This window comes from Pantherophis guttatus, chromosome 13, assembly GCF_059756535.1.
Source record: "Pantherophis guttatus breed Tessera chromosome 13, ASM5975653v1, whole genome shotgun sequence".
Lineage (NCBI taxonomy): Eukaryota > Metazoa > Chordata > Lepidosauria > Squamata > Colubridae > Pantherophis > Pantherophis guttatus.
The window spans coordinates 9,244,937-9,265,000 of NC_142075.1; the positions used below are offsets into that span (position 1 = coordinate 9,244,937).

General features: G+C 41.1%; 2 protein-coding genes and 1 long non-coding RNA gene across 5 annotated transcripts in view; 1 reads left to right on the forward strand and 2 right to left on the reverse strand.

Moving 5' to 3' along the window:
- The first annotated feature begins 7,922 nt into the window (after positions 1-7,922).
- Positions 7,923-10,707, forward strand: LOC148112150 (ATP-dependent chromatin remodeler CHD2-like). The gene is made up of 5 exons (XM_087877936.1): positions 7,923-8,042; positions 8,151-8,221; positions 8,347-8,513; positions 8,771-9,286; positions 9,411-10,707. Exons 1-4 carry the CDS (start codon positions 7,934-7,936, stop codon positions 8,889-8,891), a joined length of 468 nt encoding a protein of 155 aa, XP_087734062.1. The 5' UTR covers positions 7,923-7,933; the 3' UTR covers positions 8,892-9,286; positions 9,411-10,707.
- On the reverse strand, positions 9,187-11,761 carry LOC148112151 (ATP-dependent chromatin remodeler CHD2-like). The gene is made up of 4 exons (XM_087877937.1): positions 11,704-11,761; positions 11,411-11,577; positions 10,731-10,829; positions 9,187-10,424 (listed from the first exon to the last, which is right to left on the reverse strand). The coding sequence occupies exons 1-4, from the start codon at positions 11,752-11,754 to the stop codon at positions 10,400-10,402; spliced, it is 342 nt and encodes a 113-aa protein (XP_087734063.1). The 5' UTR covers positions 11,755-11,761; the 3' UTR covers positions 9,187-10,399.
- A 346-nt stretch (positions 11,762-12,107) lies between these two features.
- LOC148112152 (uncharacterized) overlaps positions 12,108-20,064 on the reverse strand; it is an 8,876-nt gene continuing 919 nt past the window's right edge. The window contains exons 2-5 of one of the 3 annotated variants that reach the window (XR_015729769.1): positions 16,469-16,540; positions 13,786-13,877; positions 12,545-12,610; positions 12,108-12,162 (exon numbers count right to left, since the gene is read on the reverse strand). This is a non-coding gene — a long non-coding RNA (uncharacterized LOC148112152). Of the gene's footprint in view, positions 12,166-12,544; positions 12,611-13,785; positions 13,878-14,421; positions 14,497-16,468; positions 16,541-20,064 lie in introns of those variants that run through there. The other 2 variants (XR_015729767.1, XR_015729768.1) reach the window with 2 other exon arrangements.

Here is a 20,064-nt window from a genome sequence, read left to right on the forward strand (position 1 = left end):
AAATCTTTTACCACCCTGACCTAGAAGAACAGACTGCAACTGTTCTGTGCTATATCAAACACCGCACAGACACTATCACTGTGGATAAACTTATTAGGATCAATCCAAGGGTGAAATCCAGCAGGTTCTGACATTCTGGAGAACCGGTAGAAACTTTGAGTAGTTCAGAGAACCGGAAAATACCACCTCTGGCTGGCCCCAGGAATGGGGAGGGAATGGGGATTTTGCAGTATCCTTCCCCTGGAGCGGGGTGGGAATGGAGATTTTGCAGTATTGTTCCCCTGCCATGCCCACCACACCACACCCATCAAGCCACGTCCACAGAACCGGTAGCAAAAAATGTAGATTTCACCACTGGATCTATCCCAATCAGAAGCCCTGGATGAGCAAGGAAGTCCAGTGCCTCCTGGGTGACAGGCCAAGACTGATTATAAGAGGAAGATTGAGGATAATTTTTATAGTAATAACATGAGGCAGGTGTGGCGAGGGATTCAACAAATTGCCAACCATCAACCGACCGACCAATGTCATCCCTGCTAGGGTTAGGGTTAGGGGGGAATGCTTCGTTGGCAGAAGAGCTGAATCATTTCTCTGCTCGCTTTGAAGTGGAGACATCAGAGACAGCTAAAATACAGCCACCAGCCCATTGTAGCCCCTACCTCATTGTGGAGGAACAGGAGGTGAGCATTCCGAGGGCTGTGGACCCTAGAAAGGCTGCCGGTCCTGATGGTATCTCTGGCCAAGTGCTTAAAGACTGTGCTGATCTGTTGGCTGGAGTCTTTACCAGAATCTTCAATTGGTCTTTATCCCAGTCCACTATTCCACCTGGTTTGAAGGCTTCCACCGTTGTTCTGCTGCCAAAGAAATTCCCTATCAATAACCTCAATGATTACAGACTGCTGGCACTCACTCCTATCATCATGAAGTGCTTTGAGAAATTGGTCTGCCGGCACATCATTCCTGGTCTTCCGCATACATTTGATTTGCATACTGAAGAAATAGATCTACAGAGGATGCTATAACTCTTCACACTGCTCTGACGAGGGGTGGATTCTATTTACCTTTACTACCAGTTTGCAATGCCGCAGAAGCTTCCTGATGACGTCAGGGTCGGTTGGCGGAGCCTCCCGCTGGTTTTACTACCGGTTCTATAGAACTGGTCCGAACTGGGGGCAACCCACCACTGGCTCTGACTCATTTGGAACAGCGGAGGGGGGGGGCGCTATGTGAGGATGCTTTATGTAGATTTTAGCTCTACATTTAACACAATAATTCCACATAGATTAATGTCTAAACTTACAGATCTTGGGCTTTCTTATTCAATCTGTTTTTGGATTATGAATTTCCTGTATGGCTGCTCTCAGAGGGTCAGATTAGGTCATCATCTCTCTTCAGCTCTTATTCTTCACACTGGTACACCACAGGGTTGTGTGTTGACTCTCTTACTCTATACTCTTTATGTGCATTACTGCATTTCCACTCACACTAGTAATACTATTACTAAATTTGCAGATGATACAACAGTGGTGGGACTGATCTCCAGGGGGGGAGGGTGAGTCTGCCTATCGAGATGAGGTGGACCGGTTGCTTTTGTGGTGTGGAGACAATAACTTGGTCCTTAACACCAATAAGACCAGGAGCTTTATAGTGGACTTTAGAAGCAATAGATCAGACATCCAGCCCTTGCTTATCAATGAAGTCCGAGTGGAGCAAGTGGCCACTTTTAAGTTTCTGGATGTTATCCTAAAAGAGAACTTGACCTGGGGCACTCACATTGCAGCACTGCTCAAAAGGGCCCAGCAGAGATTATACTACCTGAGACTTCTCAGGAAACAACAACTGAATGAAAAACTGCTGGTTACCTTCTACTGCTGCATCACAGGGTGTATTTTAACTTACTGCACCTGTGTATGGTTTACCAATTCCACAGTGGCAGATAGGACGGCACTCCAGAGGGTCAACGTCATTGCCCAGAGGATCATGGGTTGCCCTCTCCCTTCTTTGGAAGAGCTTTATAGCTCCCACTGCCTTAAGAAAGTTCAAAACATTCTTAAAGATCCATCTCATCCTGGGCACCCTTTTTTTGAACTATTATCATCTGGCAGGCGGTACAGGATAATAAAAACAAGGACAAATAGGCTGAAAAACAGCTTCTATCCCAGGGCAATAACCATATTGAATTCTACGGTATAGTGCAATATCGGGTTTTCAATTTCAATTATTAGAATGTAAAGGATGTATGTTCGTGTTTTTATTTTTATAGTTATAATGTACACTGAAGGTGGCATTTAATTTATTTGTACCATGTGCAATGACAATAAACTAAACTAAACTAAATTGGACATTATTTTAAGGCACTTTCAGAACATTGATGGACTAAGAGTAGCTACCAGAAAATGATGAAAACAAAACAAAAATCACAGCATGAAAGCTAATGACAGTTATAATTTCGTGGACTGCACGTTCTCTGTAATCCGTCACTCACTACTCCAAAGGAATACTTGTATGCCTTGATAAATTTGTGAAATTTAAACAGGAAGCGGTACAACCGTTAAAGAGCTTTGCTAAAGGCCTCAATTTTTTTTTTCCTCTGTACCATTCAGGTCTTGTATTATATAACAGAATTCTTTATTGGCCAAGTGTGATTGAACACACAAGGAATTTGTCTCCGGTGCATAAGCTCGTATTACATACAAGCAACAAGTGATGGCTCATAAGTCATAAATCAATTATCATCAGGAAGCTCACTCCAAAATGACAGGCAATTTATGCAAAAAAAAATTGGGCTGTGCGTTTCCCAGAAGATGGGTAGACCTCATAAACAATGCCATTGTTTTATACAACAATTCAAAGTACAGGAGTTTAACCATAGAAAAAATTTAATTCATACTTTATAAACAACATATTTACATCAGAAATCGCTTCAACAGTGGCAAGTTCCTTTGTCAAAAATACAAATTCATATTAATTACTCTATTAAGTTACAGAGATTTCATTTTCCCTTGAAGTCCATGACTTTATGCACCAAAATTCTTCTACCCCAGATCTTGGGGGGAAATGCGAAACAGTATCGAGTTGGGTTATTGCAGGTGGATGACTGGTAGAAACCAAAGAGCAGCCAGAATCATCTCCTTCAATCTTCCAATAAACCTTCATAAATGCTTCAAATTTGGCAGAATTCACCCTCCCACCACCATTTTATAATTCTAAACCTGGGCAAAAAGGGAACATAGAAACATTCTGGATTTATTATTCCATCTAATGCTCACAATTCCATTGCAAAAATATCCCCTCCTGAAAATATGGCCCAAATACATTTCAACTTTACAGGAAAAAGACAGAATTTAGGAGTGAAACAGTAGCTATTCTAATTCAGTAACAATCAGAAACATATGAGAGCTTGTGGGGGGGAGTAACTATTCTAATTAAGTAACAATTCTGAAGATATCAGAACTTGGGGGGGAGTAACTATTCTAATTAAGGAACAATTAAGGAACATATCAGAAGAGTGAAAGTATCCTACCTGAAAACTATGGTCCAAATATATTTTACCCTTATGGGAATATGTCAGAAGTTTTGAGTGAAAAAATAACTATTCTAATGAATTATATTGTAATTAAGTAACAATTAAGAAAACTATCAGAAATTAAGATTCAATGTATCTGACTTGAAAACTATTAGTCCAAAAATATTTTGCCCTTACAGCAACATGTCAGAAGTTTTGAGTGAAATAGTAACTATTCTAATTAATTCTATTGTAACTAAGTAGCAATTAAGGAAACTATCAGAAATTAAGCTTGAAAGTAACTCCTTGAAAACAATTGTACTATCATATGTGGTGGACATGCATAGAAGCCATAAAATATTGGACAAAAATATGTACATGGTTGGAGAAGATGATACAACAACATTAATTTGAAACCTGAAATATTCTTGTTAAGGATTTTACCAGAAACTTGCAGTAAAGAAAATGGATATTTGATTACCCATGTAATAACTGCAGCTGGAATTGTATTTGCACAAAATTGGAAAAGTGAAGAGATTTCTTCATATGAGAATGTGATTAGGAAAATATTAGAATGTGCAGAAATGAATAGGTTAACACTTGCAATTAAAGAAAAGGAACAAACTGAATATTTTATGGGAGCTATTTTAGCGATGGTTAGAGAATAAATATGAAAACTAGAAATAAAAGTAGATGAGTGAAATATAGAAAATGTATTAATTAATAAATAAGTCAAGAAGAACATTGTTATATTAGATACATTATGTATTAGTATGAAGTTAAGAATAGATAAAATAATGAATATGGCTGTAAATTTTAACTGTTATTGCACAAGACATTTGTACCCAGAGGACAAACTGTTTAATGAAAGATGGATAAAATAAAAAACTTTACAAAATCAAAAACAATCCCCCCAAAAATATTTTACCCTTATAGGAAAATCTCCTTTCTAAGGATGACAGCCACTGGGGGTTTCGAACCTTTGTAACCAGCATTATTATTAGTGTGGGAAAGAATTAGAAACATTATTTGAAAATACCAATATGGCTTTCAACAATGGAAGTATTTGTATACCCAAACCTTATGAATATGAGAAATATTATAAGATAAAAAGATATCTTATCAGCAACAGGGGAACTGAAAACAAGACAAGAATTAGAGGAACTAGGGACTGAAATGGAGTGGTATACTCAGTTGCAAATACAAGCGAGATATCGGAAAGATGCAAAACAGAAAGGTGTCTCCTTTCTAGGGATGACAGCCATTGGGGGTTTCGAACCTTTCTAACCAGAAGTGCTAAGTTGACCATCTTGAGATGTTCATGGAATCCTGTCTGAGGGGGATCCTCCTCTCAGCTCCTTCCTCCAAGCCAAATCGCTGATGTTCCCATGGATCAGGAGGAGGAGGAGGAGAAGAAAAAAACAGGAGCTCCAGAGTCAATGTATGAATACTGAAGTCCCCCAAGGATCTACTGTCCTTCTTTTGCTCCTTCACAACCATGGAAATGAAAGTTCTGCCACCACCATTTAAGAACTGTTCTTTGTCCACAGCTCTCCTTGGTTCAGGTAGTGCTGCTGGAAGTCCCAAAGTTGTTGAGGCAAAGAAAAGCATGGAGAAGAGAAAAGGAGGGACAGAGATCATAAACCATTCCTTCTTCTTCTTTCCTTTCGTTTTCTGGCATTCTGGCTTCCACGTCTCTGCAGTCGTCACTAAGAGTTCCAAGCATTCTCATCCAAAGTTGGTTTCGCCAGTCTGTCATTCAGTCTCCCTCCTGCCCTCCCCAGCGCCAAATCCTATAACCCCCATCCAACGACGTCACTACAAGAGGGAGGGGATTTTAATGCAAATTATCTGGCCACTATCAAAATGGCATTTCATTTAAGCATTTCATCAATCAAATTCTTGAAAACAGTAAAATTTAACAAAGTGGGAGGTTTTTCTTAACCAATCCTTCATTCCCCTCAACTTATTTCTCTGATTGTGGTGAGCTCTAAAACCATTTCCCAGCTGTTGGGATATTGTTCCTTAAACCTCTAATTATTAACAAAGCACTTTATTTTCTATCATCCTCAAATTTTGGCTTCTGAGTGAATTCAGCCTATGAAGACCCAAGAGGCTCTGAATGAAAATCTGAATAAAGACAGGGAAAGCGTATAACAAACACACTGCCTCCCTTTCCAGCTTATTGCATGTGTGTGGAAACTGTGTGGGGTATTGTGATGTAAATACTGTAAATTATTAATTTAAAAAAAATCCCAAATAAATTTCTTTTTCTTCCCAATAACACAGTTCTGAATTTCTGTTGATGCAATCTTTAGGACGAAAAAAAAAATGACACGAACTGTATCACGTTTCTTGTATTTGTTGAGTAAGAGCCAGCTCACCTTGCTGCCAAAATAATTACCAACTTCAGAAAACCCGAAGATCAATAAAAAATTTTTAAAATGTGTCATCAGCTTTCAGTTAGAACAGATTTGTGATGGGGAAGAAGCTAGGTCCTATATAACCTTTGGCCTAATTTCAAATTCCTGCATTGAGATCTTTTCAAAGTATTGGGATACTTCATTGAGAAGGGATCAAAAAGAAAAAATAAATCCATAAAATGTCAAGCTATCTAGAATCACATAATAAAAGTCTTCAGTATATTCAAAATAAAACCACCAAAAACAAATAACCTCAGGGACAACTATTGGAAGAAAAAATTAGACAGAAATTTCAGTTTTTGAAATACTCAACTTTTAATGTACAACAATTCAAAGTACAGGATCTTAACCATAGAAAAAAAATTAATACATATTTTATAAACAACATATTTACAGTATATCACAGAAGTGAGTACACCCCCTCACATTTTGTAAACATTTAAGTAAATTTCATTACACTCAGATGAGAGATTTTCAGGCCTGTCCCAACTTGGGCATTTAGGAAAGAAAGACTCACATCCCCATTTGCAGTCAAGTTGCATTTAGTAAAAGGTATCCTTTTACTAAAGCCAAGTGGTAGGCAAAGCGAGATCTGAGGATTCCTGCATGAACCCAATAACTTTCCCTTTCTTCTCCCGGTCATCTCTTTTAGTCTCCAGATAGCACCCGTATGAACCCTTTGGTGGAGGGATCACCGGTATGGCACAGGGATACCCCTATGATCAGTACAACAGTGAACACAATTACCGCATGGAGAGAAATGCAACCAGCTAAAAACAGGGCATTTCAGCCACACAGGTGAGAGATTTTCAGGTCTGACCCAACTTGGGCATTTGGGAAAGAAAGATTCTCGTCTCCATTTGCAGGCGAGTTGCATTTAGTAAAAGGTATCCTTTTATTAAAGCCAAGGGGTTGCAGTGTAAGCAAACCTAGATCAGAGGATTCCTGCATAAAGCCTATAATTTTCCCTTTCTTCTCCCTGGTCATTTTTTTTAGGGTCCAGGTACCACCCATATGACGAAAAAGATCTGTGCTCCATGGATCACCAGGCACCTTGCTTCCTGCAGGTAGGAGGGTGCCCACACCAGATCCCCTCCCCCAAATTAATATGGGCTCAATCGGGGCCTCCCTTTCCTCCGCCTTCCTTCTGATGTTGACTAATGCGGAGCTTTGCTTTTTCTCTCTTCCAAGTGCAAAGAGCTGATGGGGCCCGTCAAGAAGTCCTTGAAGCACCTGGATAACCCTGAATCCATGACCGATGAGGACCAGCTGGAGGAAACTCGGGGTTGCCTCCTAAACATAGGGGACCACATTGAAAATGCTTCGAAAGGTCAAGTGGAGGTCAAGCAGGAAGCATGGAGAAGTGATTTGCCTGCCCACTCCCCCGATGCTGCAGTCAGGAGTCTTTTTGAGTTTGGATGTATAGGGGAAGAAGGGGCAGAACCTGGGGATGGAGTTCAAAGAGGAATCAGCCTACAATTTCTACATAGCCACAAGCAAACTAAGTGCAATTCCTGCTGAAATGCTAAAGGAGATACAGGCTCCAATTTCTGAATTGTGTTGAATTCCCCTATGTTCGAGTATTTATTTAAAAAATCCACATTTTTGTCCATACCCCTAGAAAACCACCATACAGGCATTCGCAGTAGTAAAGAGAGGTAGCAGACTGGATCATGCCATGCTTAGAGCAAAATCTGCAGACTTTATCTTGGGAATCTTCATGACTCAAGTTTGAAACAAGACATTTTTAGAAGCAGAGGGAGTATCAGAGGGGATTTTGGGTTACCCAGAAGAAAACATCTCCCCATCACTGCTTGTTTGGGGCATCTCTTTCCTCTAGCATGAAAAGTTTGGGCTTTTGGCCCAGTTCCTAAAAAGAGAAAATTAAAATGATCTGTTCACTTTCTTTCAGGAATCTTTGGGGATTTGTGGCCAGGTTTTCCATCTTTAAGGCCAACACATTGAGAAGGATATACCAGATGGCCAAAGGCGAAGCACCTTCTCCATGCTTCCTGTTCAATGTGACCTTTTAAAGATTCTTCACCGTGGTCCCCTATGTTCAGCAGCCACCCCGACTTTCTTCCTGCTGGTCTTCCTCAGTCATCGAATCAGGGGTATTCAGGTGTTTCAGGGGCTAAAGCCAAGGGGTTGCAGTGTAAGGAAAGCTAGATCAGAGGATTCTTGCATAAACTCAATAATTTTCCCTTGGTCAATTTTTTAAGGGTCCAGGTACCACCCTTATCTCTTGAGGGATCTGTGCTCCATGGATCACCAGGCACCTTGCTTCCTGCAGGTGAGAGGGTGCCCACACCAGATCCCCTCCCCCAAATTAATATGGGCTCAATCAGGGGGCCCCTTTCCTCCACCTTCCTTCTGAGGTGCAACTAATGTGGAGCTTTGCTTTTTCTCTCTTCCAAGTGCAAAGAGCTGATGGGGCCCGTCAAGAAGTCCTTGAAGCACCTGGATAACCCTGAATCCATGACGGATGAAGACCAGCTGGAGGAAACTTGGGGTTGCCTCCTAAACATAGGGGACCATATCGAAGATGCTTTGAAAAGTCAAATGGATCAGGAAGCATGGAGAAGGTGATTTGCCTGCCCTCTCCCCCGATGCTGCAGTCAGACTTGTGGGTCAGGAGTCTTTTTGAGTTTGGATGTATAGGGGAAGAAGGGGCAGAACCTGGGGATGGAGTTCAAAGAGAAATTAGCCTACAATTAGAAGCAGAAGGGGTGTCAGAGGGGATTTTGAGGGCCCAGAAGAAAACATCTCTCCATCACTGCTTGTTTGGGGCATCTCTTTCCTAAAAAGAAAAAATTAAAATGATCTGTTCATTTTCTTTCAGGAATCTTTGGGCATTTGCGGCCAAATTTTCGGTATTTAACGGCAACAACTTGAGAATGATATATCAGATGGCCAAGGGCACAGCACCTTCTCCATGCTTCCTGTTCAATGTGACCTTTTAAAGATTCTTCACCGTGGTCCCCTATGTTCAGCAGCCAGACCAACTTTCTTCCTGCTGGTCTTCCTCAGTCATCGGATCGGGGGTATTCAGGTGTTTCAGGGACTTTATTAGTGGCCCCATCAGCTCTTTGAACTTGGTCGCCGATCTTCTTTCCTGCAGGTGGTCTCACTACTGTAAATATGTTGTTTATAGAATATGTACTATTATTTTCTATGGTTAAGTTCCTGTACTTTGAATCATTGTGCATTAAAAGTTGTGTTTTTCCAAAATTGAAATTTCTGTCTATTTTTTTTGTCCAATAATTTTCCCTTGGTCATTTTTTTAGGATCCAGGTACAACCCATACATGCGGAGGGATTAGTGCTCCGTGAATCACCAGGCACCTTGCTTCCTGCAGGTAAGAGTGTGCCCATACCAGATCCCCTCCCCCAAATTAATATGGGCTCAATCGGGGCCTCCCTTTCCTCCACCTTCCTTCTGATGTTGACTAATGCGGAGCTTTGCTTTTTCTCTCTTCCAAGTGCAAAGAGCTGATGGGGCCCGTCAAGAGGTCCTTGAAGCACCTGGATAACCCTGGATCCATGACCGATGAGGACCAGCTGGAGGAAACTCGGGGTTGCCTCCTAAACGTAGGGGACCACATCGAAGATGCTTTGAAAAGTCAAATGGATCAAGAAGCATGAAGAAGGTGATTTGCCTGCCCACTAAATCTTCAATCTTTCTCTCTCCCAAGTGCAAAAAGCTGATGAGGCCCATTAACAACATCCTTAGGAATCCGGATAGTCCGGAAACAATAACTGAGGAAGATCAATTGGAGGAAACGCAGGGTTCCCTACTCAAGATCGGCGACCAAGTGCAAAAAGCTGGTGTGGCCCCACCAAACAACACCCTGAAACATCTGGATAACCTGGAGTTGATGACTAACGAAGACCACCCTAGATTTCCTTCTCAACATAGGGGATCATATTGAAGATGCTTTAAAAGGTCAAATGAAGCAAGAAGCATGGAGAAGGTGATTTGCCTGCACACTAAATCTTCAATCTTTTTCTCTTCCAAGTTGAAAAAGCTGATTGGGCCAGTAAACAATGCCCTGAAACACCTGAATACTCTTGAATCGATGACTGAGAAAGACCAGCAGGAGGAAACCCAGGGTTGCCTCCTCAACATAAGGGACCACATTGAAGAATATTTAAATGGTCACATTGAGCAGGAAGGATGGAGAAGGTGATTTGCTTTCAAAGGTTTCCCTAAAACTGGCATATTGTCAATATACACAGGAAACAGACCCACATAATGTGTCCCCTCCCCAAGAAAGGGGATACCTGTTCCGGTCAGTCCCCCTGCTCTAAGGGCCTATTCAGAAGTGAGCGATGCTTGATGGAAGAGTTGACACCAAGGAGAGTTTTCTGAGAAGGTGGAGAGCGAGGGTCAGGGAGTGAGGAGGGGGTCTACAGTCAGACATCCTCCGATAATCTTGTGGGTAGTTCTGGGGCCGGAATCCATCTAATCTTCATCTCTTGGCTTCATGACAGTACCTAGAGGGGAAAGAAGAATTCAAAACATTCAACTCAACAGAAGAGGCAAAAATGACCCTATCTAGATCTTGGGATGCTTAACTCCCTCTGGTGCCAAAGGCATGGAAGAGAACAGGAAGGCCAGCCCAGTTCAGCAGTATCTAGACACTAGAGGAAGGAAAGATGAAGGGCAAAAGCAGAGCTGGAGCCCAAGCCTACACACTTTGTATCGTGGGTCAGGATATCACATACACTTTCCCTTTCAGCTCTATTCTGAGTGATTAATAAACAGCAGAGTCCCCAACCTATGTCTCCCTCTGTTCTTACCTCCTTTCCCAGGTTTGCTTTTTGTTGGCCATCCGGTATAAGGTTCTCAACTTGTTGCCGTTAAATACTGAAAATCTGGCTGCAAATCCCCACAGATTCCTGAAACAAAGTGAACAGATCATTTTAATTTTCTCTTTTTAGGAACTGGGCCAAAAGCCCAAACTTTTCATGCTAGAGGAAAGAGATGCCCCAAACAAGCTTCAAAGTTGAGTCATGAAGACTCCCAAGATAAAGCCTGCAGATTTTGCTCTAAGCATGGCATGACCCAGTCTGCTACTTCTCTTTACTACTGCGAATGCCTGTATGGTGGTTTTCTAGGGGTATGGACAAAAATATGGATTTTTAAAATAAATACTCAAACATAGGGGAATTCAACACAATTCAAAAATTGGAGCCTGCATCTCCTTTAGCATTTCAGCAGGAACTGCACTTAGTTTGCTTGTGGCTATGTAGAAATTCCTCTTTGAACTCCATCCCCAGGTTCTGCCTCTTCTTCCCCTATACATCCAAACTCAAAAAGACTCATGACCCACAAGTCTGACTGCAACATCGGGGGAGAGGGGGGAGGGAGGGAGAGAAACAGACAGAGAGAGAGAGACAAAGAGAGAGACAGAGACAGAGCGAGAGCAAGACAGAGAGAGACACAGAAAGGTTGAAGGTTTAGTGGGCAGGCAAATTACCTTCTCCATGCTTCTTGATTCATTTGACCTTTTAAAGCATCTTTGATAGGTTCCCCTATGTTTAGGAGGCAACCCCGAGTTTCCTCCAGCTGGTCATCATCGGTCATGGATTCAGGGTTATCCAGGAGCTTCAGGGAGTTCTTGACGGGCCCCATCAGCTCTTTGCACTTGGAAGAGAGAAAAAGCAAAGCTCCACATTAGTCGCACAATCAGAAGGAAGGCGGAGGAAAGGGAGGCCCCGATTGAGCCCATATTAATTTGGGGGAGAGGATCTGGTATGGGCACCCTCTTACCTGCAGGAAGCAAGGTGCCTGGTGATTCACGGAGCACAGATCCCTCCGCATGTATGGGTTGTACCTGGATCCTAAAAAAATGACCAAGGGAAAATTATTGGCTTTATGCAGGAATCCTCTGATCTAGCTTTGCTTACACTGCAACCCATTGGCTTTAATAAAAGGATACCTTTTACTAAATGCAACTTGCCTGCAAATGGAGACGAGAATCTTTCTTTCCTAAATGCCCAAGTTGGGACAGGCCTGAAAATCTCTCACCTGTGTGGCTGAAATGCCTTCTATTCGGCTGGTTGTAGTTCTCTTGTTGCTGTCTATGAATCTTGTAGGGTGGGGAGATGGCTGCTGCAGATGTTGTGCAGGAGGGGTATGGGGGACAGGAGACATTGAAATATCTCGGCGGGGCCCAGGAATTTCTGGACGAAGCCGCTTGCCACTCGTTGTCTCTTCCTTCTTCTGTTCCTGCTGAGCAGAAAGACAACATGGTCAGAAAACTCAAAAGGCCAACAGTGACAATGACTTGGGTCTCATAAACCAGGGGCTGGGGAGGAGGGAGGTTGCTGAAGAATATTGGAAAGCCTTTTCTAGAGAAAAGGATTAAACAAACTAACAGAAAGAAAAGTGAAAGTTTTAAGGTACGCCAGGGACCCCCATCATTGAAAAGAGAGGGCAATGTTTGAGTGGAAGGTTCATCCTTCTTGCCAAGCAGAATCTCCCTTTTCCAATTCCATTCTCAGCAAATCTACGAGTCCCCTGTTTTAGAGATAAACTGGTTGCGAGAAAAGTCATTTTGTGTTGAGGTGAATATGCCAGGAACTGGTTTTGGTTTCTGGAGAACACTCACCGTGTTGGGGATTGTCTCGTTCTCATATTCTGCCTCCCAGTTTTCCCCAGTGCAGTAAAAAGGACTCTGAAAAGAGAAGAGGAGATAGCATCCCTCATGAAACAGCACAGGATGGGAATAAGCTGACTTTGTATAAATATACAAAAGTATGAAGGCTATTGCTTAACGCATTGTAAGCCACCCTGAGTCTCCAGAGAAGGGTGGCATATAAATCAAATTAAAAAAGAAAAAGTCACAGATGTGCCAATAAGGAAATGGAAGAAAAACCAAAAACAAGGGTGGTGAGAAACTTGCATTCTTCTGCCTGGAATTTCCAGGTGATTCCTTTGCCCCTTCAAACAGGGCTCTCCATCTTTATGATAATAAGTACAGGTAAAGATTTACTCTGTCCAGTCAGGGCCGACTCTAGGAGACGGTGCTCATCCCCCTTTTTGGCCAAGAGAGGCAGCATTGTCCGAAAACCATTTTTGTGGGTATATGGCTAGCGTGGTACTTCTTCATCTACTCATCTACTCACATTTGCATGCTTTCGAACTGCTAGATGGGTAGAGGAACTGAGGCAAGTAACGGGAGCTCATCCAGAGTTAGCCAACTCTCAAAACTTGCTCCAACCTTTTCTTCCTATCTTGGATGGGCAAAGCTTTTGGATTTTTAAAAATGTGTCAACTTCAACAACTTTCTGAGCCCTGGGATCACTTATGCAATGATCACTGAAGAACGAGAAATCTCCCTGAAAAGAAATTTGAAGCTCAGCTGCATGGAAATTTTATATTCCTATCCTGATTTCTCAGTTTGAATCTCACCAGGCTCAAGGTTGACTCAGCTTTCCATCCTTCCAAGATAGGAAAAATGGGGACCCATATTGTTGGGGCCAATAGGCTGACACTGTAAACTTCCTCTTCCTCCTCTTCTTCTCCTCCTCCTCCTCCTCCTTCTCATTCTTCTTTAACAATGCTCTTGCTTAGCAACCAAAATTTTGGGCTCAATTGTTTGTTTTTTTAAATATTTTTTTATTTTTTTCAAACATAAACATAAAATATATTTTTCAAGAACGAAGTCTCGATCCGGTCATAGATAGGTACAATCACTTACATTTCTTTAACAAGCTCCATTCACAATTTCCCATTACATCTTTTAAAATTAAAAATCAGAGCATAATATTTTTTAACATGAATTCTAACATCTTAATCTAAACCATTCTATTATATCTGTGTGTTTGTGTGTGTACCAAGACTGTGTACCTTAAACTGTGAAAGCAGATCATCGGTTGCACTTGTGAATGGTTCATTCTCTTGTGCCTCAGCCAGGCGTAAGACTTCCTCATGTCCATTTCCTAGAAGCAATCAGACACACACCAATATGAAATATTTAATCTTGTCCTTCTAAAGTTCTGATACAGAAATGAATTGGACTGAGTTGAATCTCTCTCAATTTCAAATGACACCCCAAGGAGAATTAAGGTAGCTTTTTATCCCTGGTGCAGCCAAGAGGAGCTGCAGAAATCTTTCTTGGATCTGTTCCTAGTTCAACCAAAAGCTTCTGGCTTCTAATACCTTAAGAGAAAAGTAGAGGTTATCCTACCAGGATTATTTACCTTTGGGGAAGTAGATGTCTCATTGTCAGCCGTGTCTACCAAGGCAGCCCCTTTAGATGAACTTCCTAATATCTAACTGCCAACCCCACCCCACCACTGCTGCCCAACCCCAAATTTCCTCTAACTATATTATTTAACTGCCTACTATTTCAAAAAACAACAAAACAAATAACTGTTACAAAGAAAAATAACTAACTATATACATTTGTATAATTAAGCTTGTATGTATATATAAGTCAAAATATGAAGTGTGCCACATTCCTCCCCCCTGACTCCTCCTTACCTTTCTGACTCCGCCCAATGTATATATAAGCAGCTGTTCCTGTCAGAATCCTTTGCCTTGCCTGATGATCTCCTGTGAAAAGAAACATGTAAATAAAACAGTGTTTTAAATTCTCATATCTCGCATACTAATTATTGGGCCTATAATTAAAAGAAGAATTATAAGCAACAAAACTGGTAGCAAGAGGATGGTTGAAGAAGGACCGATCTATTAAAAAGATGCAAGAGACACCTACTACAACTGAGGTAAAAAGAAGTTACCCCCCAATAGACCCATTAGACACAATAGAAACAAAATACCCAAAAGATTTGAAGATTACATACTATCCATAAATGGCAACAAAATAACACCTAACTCATATGAAGAAATATTAGAATTGCCACAAGAAGAAAGGTTAAAATGGGAACAAGCAATAAAGAAAGAAATGGATAGTTTAAGGGAATTGAATGTATACACCACCACAGGACCACCAATAGATAAGACACCAATTGGAACGAAATGGGTATTTAAAATTAAAGAGTTAGAAGACGGAAAATCATTATACAAAGCCAGATTAGTTGCCCTAGGATACGCACAGAAATTTCCAGATGATTATGTAGATATTTACTCTCCCACTATTAGGTCAGAGAGTGTCAAGAGTGCACTGATAATAGCATCAATCCTAAATCTGGATGTATATCAGTTTGACATTCAAACAGCTTATCTGCACGCAAATTGACAAGAAAATCTATGTGAAAGCTCCTCCAGATAATGGTGCACAAAAAGGAGAAATATGGCTATTAAATAAAAGTTTATACGGGTTAAAACAATCTGGAAAGCGTTGGTACGAATGTTTGGCAAAAACACTAAATGACATAGGTTTTTCAGCTACATCAACTGATCTGTGCTTCTTTATTAGAAAAACAAACGAATCTACAGAATACATACTCGTTTATGTAGACGACATTTTATATTTTGGCCAAGACAAATACAGATGTGACGAATTCGCAGAAAAACTAAGTAAACATTTCACCTTGAAGACCTTAAGGAAAGTAAATAAATATCTAGGTGTTCAGATTGACAAAATAAGTGGAGGTTTCAAACTGTCTCAAAAAGAAAAAATATTAGAACTTTTACAAAAATGTAATATGATGGACTCTAAAACCTGCGAGACCCCCATGCAGGCAGACTTTACAAAAAACATGAACAACGAGGGTGAACCATTTAAAGATAACACCCTATATAGATCTATTATTGGTTCATTATTATGTATCTCCAATTGGACCAGACTGGACATCACTCTTGCTGTCAATCTCTTATCAAGACACGTTAGCAACCCAAATTACTACCATTGGGAAGGAATAAAAAGAATTCTTAGGTACCTTAAGTTTAGTGCTGAGGCTTGCTTATATTTAAAACCTGTTAACTCTAATAAACCAATATTGACATGTTATGCTGACGCAGATTGGGCTGGGGATACAAAAAGCAGAAAAAGCACTTCAGGGTATGTTTTCTTTATAAATGATTGCCCTGTTTATTGGTATGCTGGTAAACAGAATTTGATCGCCACCTCCATGGCGGAAGCTGAATATATCTGTCTTTCTAAGGCTACCAACAATCTGATATGGTTCGATGACCTTTTATCCAATATCTGGACTGAACCCAACTACCCAATAGCCATATATGAGGACAATAAAGCTGCTATAGACATATTAACATCAGAAGCAGTAAATCAGAGATCACGTCATATTGATATCAAATATAAACACGTTAAACAATTATCTAATATAGGATTCGTTAAAGCCACCTATTGAGATACTCATGAACAAGTTGCTGATATATTGACAAAACCTTTACCAAATAATCAACATGCTTATTTGTCTTCTAAATTAAATGTGTATATATAAATTTTAAAAAAAATCATTTAAACGTTAGGTATTTTTAGAGGGGGTTTTGTTACAAAGAAAAATACCTAACTATATACATTTGTATAATTAAGCTTGTATATATATATATATAAGTCAAAATATGAAGTGTGCCACATTCCTCCCCCCTGACTCCCCCTTACCTTTCTGACTCCGCCCACTGTATATATAAGCAGCTGTTCCTGTCAGAATCCTTTGCCTTGCCTGATGATCTCCTGTGAAAAGAAACATGTAAATAAAACAGTGTTTTAAATTCCATCGCTGGCTATTGGGGGCGAATCATTGGCCCCCACGGAAAGGGCTCGTAACTTGGGCGTCCTCCTGGATTCACGGCTGTCTTTAGAAGAGCACTTGACGGCCGTGACCGGGAGGATTTTTCATCAGGTTCGCCTGATTCGCCAGTTACGTCCCTTTCTAGATCGGGACTCGTTATGCACAGTCACTCATGCCCTCGTCACCTCCCGTCTGGACTATTGTAATGCTCTCTACATGGGGCTCCCCTTGAGGTGCACCCGGAGGATCCAACTGGCGCAGAGTGCGGCCGCGCGGGTGGTTATGGGAGCAACGTGGAGCTCCCATGTAACACCTCTCCTGCGCGAGCTGCACTGGCTCCCGGTGGTCTTCCGGGTGCGCTTCAAGGTTCTGGTTACCACCTTTAAAGCGCTCCATGGCTTAGGACCTGGTTATCTACGGGACCGCCTACTACCATCAATAGCATCCCACCGACCAGTACGCTCCCACAGAGAGGGGCTCCTCCAGGTGTCGTCGGCCAAACAATGTCGGCTGTTGGCCCCTAGGGGGAGAGGCTTCTCTGTGGGGGCACCGACGATCTGGAATGAGCTCCCCCCAGAGATACGGAGGATTCCGGACCTGCACACCTTCCGCCGCAAGCTGAAGACGTTGTTATTTCATCAAGCTGGCCTCGCCTAAATCTTCTCCCTTTTAAGTGTAAATTTTAAATTTTTACTGTATTTTAAAATATGGGAATTTTAAATTATGGGTATTAATTCAGCCAAATTTATTTAATTCATTTTATTCGATTTTAAATTTTGTATATCAATGTGTTTTACTTCATGGCTGTGCACCGCCCTGAGTCCTTCGGGAGTAGGGCGGTATAGAAATTCAATAAAATCTAAATCTAAATCTAAATTCTCATATCTCGCATACTAATTATTGGGCCTATAATTAAAAGAAGAATTATAAGCAACAATAACCAGAATAATCAATACGGAATGGCAGGGTCTGAAAACCTGAAATCCTGAACTGGGCCAACTGATGAACAGCCACACGTAAAGTATGCCTGCTCCAGAATTTGGCCAAATTCAAACTGCTCAGTTCCCACAATCCTTAGTAATAACTGAAATTCAACTGATGGGAGCAATTCAAACGGACCAATAGGAAGCCGCCCCGCCCCTAACTGCCTTCATCCCCAGGTTTCAGGTTCTAAATTCCGTTGCTCAGTGAGTCAACTGACATGGCAGACAGCCAATCTGGTCGATGCTTCAGATGCTGGCCTAGAAACCAGCAGACTGGATTTCGTGTCCCGCCTTAGGCATGACAGCCAGTTGGATGACTTGGGCCAGTCATTCCGTGGAAATTTTCCTCAAAAATGGTTTCCCTCACAAGCCCTGCTAACTACACCTCCTATCACCCCCAACCAATGATGTCACGACAAGAGGAGGGGGATTTTAATGCAAACTATCAAAATGGAATTTTGAAAACAATAAAATTTAACAAAGTGGGAGGTTTTTCTTAACCAATTGTCATTTTTCGTTCCCCTCAACTTATTTCCCTGATTATGGTGAGCTCTAAAACCATTTCCCAGCTGTTGGGATATTATTTCTTAAACCTCTAATTATTAACAAAACACTTTATTTTCTATTATCTTCAGTCAAATTCTGGCTTCTGAGTGAATTCAGCCTATGAAGACCCAAGGGGCTCCAAATGAAAAAAAATATATAAAAGTTTTTTATTTTTTAAAACAAACAAATGTACAAACAAACAGTACATTTTTTCTCACTAGAGTATTGACCGAGTCAAAATTTATACCGCTTATTTTCCCCAAATTTAATTTATAGATTTCAATTTCTGCCATACTATTCCTTTTCTACATTTTTATTTTTCATCTCTATTTAATATTTAATATATAATCAATGTTACCATCCGCCCTATCCTCCTAATCTTAATCTTATTTAATTTCATTCCCTTATTTCTCCCTTGATCACATCTATTTCTCAATGTTTCCTTGTTTCTATTGAAACCCTTTAATTTAAACACAGTCATTTCCATCCTTAATTTCTAATTTTTAGCTTGATATTTCAAATTTGTTCCTTAATATCAATTATTTTCTAAGGTGGACCAATTTATCATTTCTTACTTCCTTATTAATCATTTTACCGTTTTATCAAAAACAATATATTTCTTCAAGTTTACTTTTTCACACCACCTTTTTTAGATAGATATATCTTATTCCATTTCAATTTCATTTAAATTTCCATATCTTATCCCCTTCTAAATAGATCATTTTATATTTCACAATTTGCATCATCCTTTCCATTTATGTTCCCCTCTGAGTAAATAATTTCAATTATCATTTTGCATTACCTTGTCATAGTAATGTTAATCACTGTGGGCCAGATTGAGAATTTGAGAGCAAAGGCCTGTCGGATTAGCAGTGATTGACACCCTCAAAAGGGAAGGGCAAGGGCCCCCCTCGACTTCCTCTATGTCCACCATTGAGCCTTGAATCTCCGTTGCTAAGTGAGACAGCTGTTCCGTGAGCTTTTACGAGCTTTCTTGTCACTGCTGTTAAGTGGATCGTTGTTTAAGTCAGTCAGACGATGGTTAAGCGAAGCTGGCTCCCTCTGGGACTTTGCCTGTCAGGCGGTCGCAAAAGGAAGATCAATGGCTGCGATCGTCATAAAGGTGAATCAGTTGCTACGCATCCAACTGTAAATCACGTGACCATTGGGATACTGCAATGGTCATAAGTGTGAAAAATGGTCATTGGTGGCATTGTAACTTTGAATGGTCACTATATGATACAGTAGTAAGTTGAGGACATCAGAGGACATCACTGACATTGGTGAAGGCTGGTCATGATGGTCGTAAAACAAGGATTGCCGTCAAATTGGAAAACAGTACAGGTAGTCCTCAATTTACGACCATATCATATAGTGACTATTCAAAATTCAAACGGAGATTTGAAGCTCAATGGTGGGCATATAGGAAGTCGAGGGGCACCCTTCCCCTTCCCTTACGAGCGTGTCAATCACGGGTCATCTGACAGGCCTTTGCTCTCCAATTCTCAATCTGGCCCACCGTGATTGACATCCACCGTTGGAGGATGGATTGAGTAAGATGCCTCAAAACTCACTTTAACAATGTTCTTGCTTAGCAACCAAAATTTTGGGCTCAATTGTTGTAGTAAATCGAGGATAAGCTCTGTCTTCCTCTGCATGGCAGCCTAGAGGCACCAAAGTAATCAAGTTGATATAAAGTCTCCTGCTGCAGCAGGGGGTTGGACTAGATGTCCTCCGAGGTCTCTTCCAGGACTGGAATTGCTGTGCTGTTTCAAAGCATCTTCTGAAGCTGCGTCTAGTGCCAGGATTTGTGGTCCTTCCTTCCTCTCCTTTTTCTCTCCCTCTCTCCCTCCTTCCCTCCCTCCTTATCTCATTCACTTTCCCTTCCCTTTCCTCTTTCTCCTTTCCCTCCCTCTCTCCCTTCCCCCCTTTCTTTC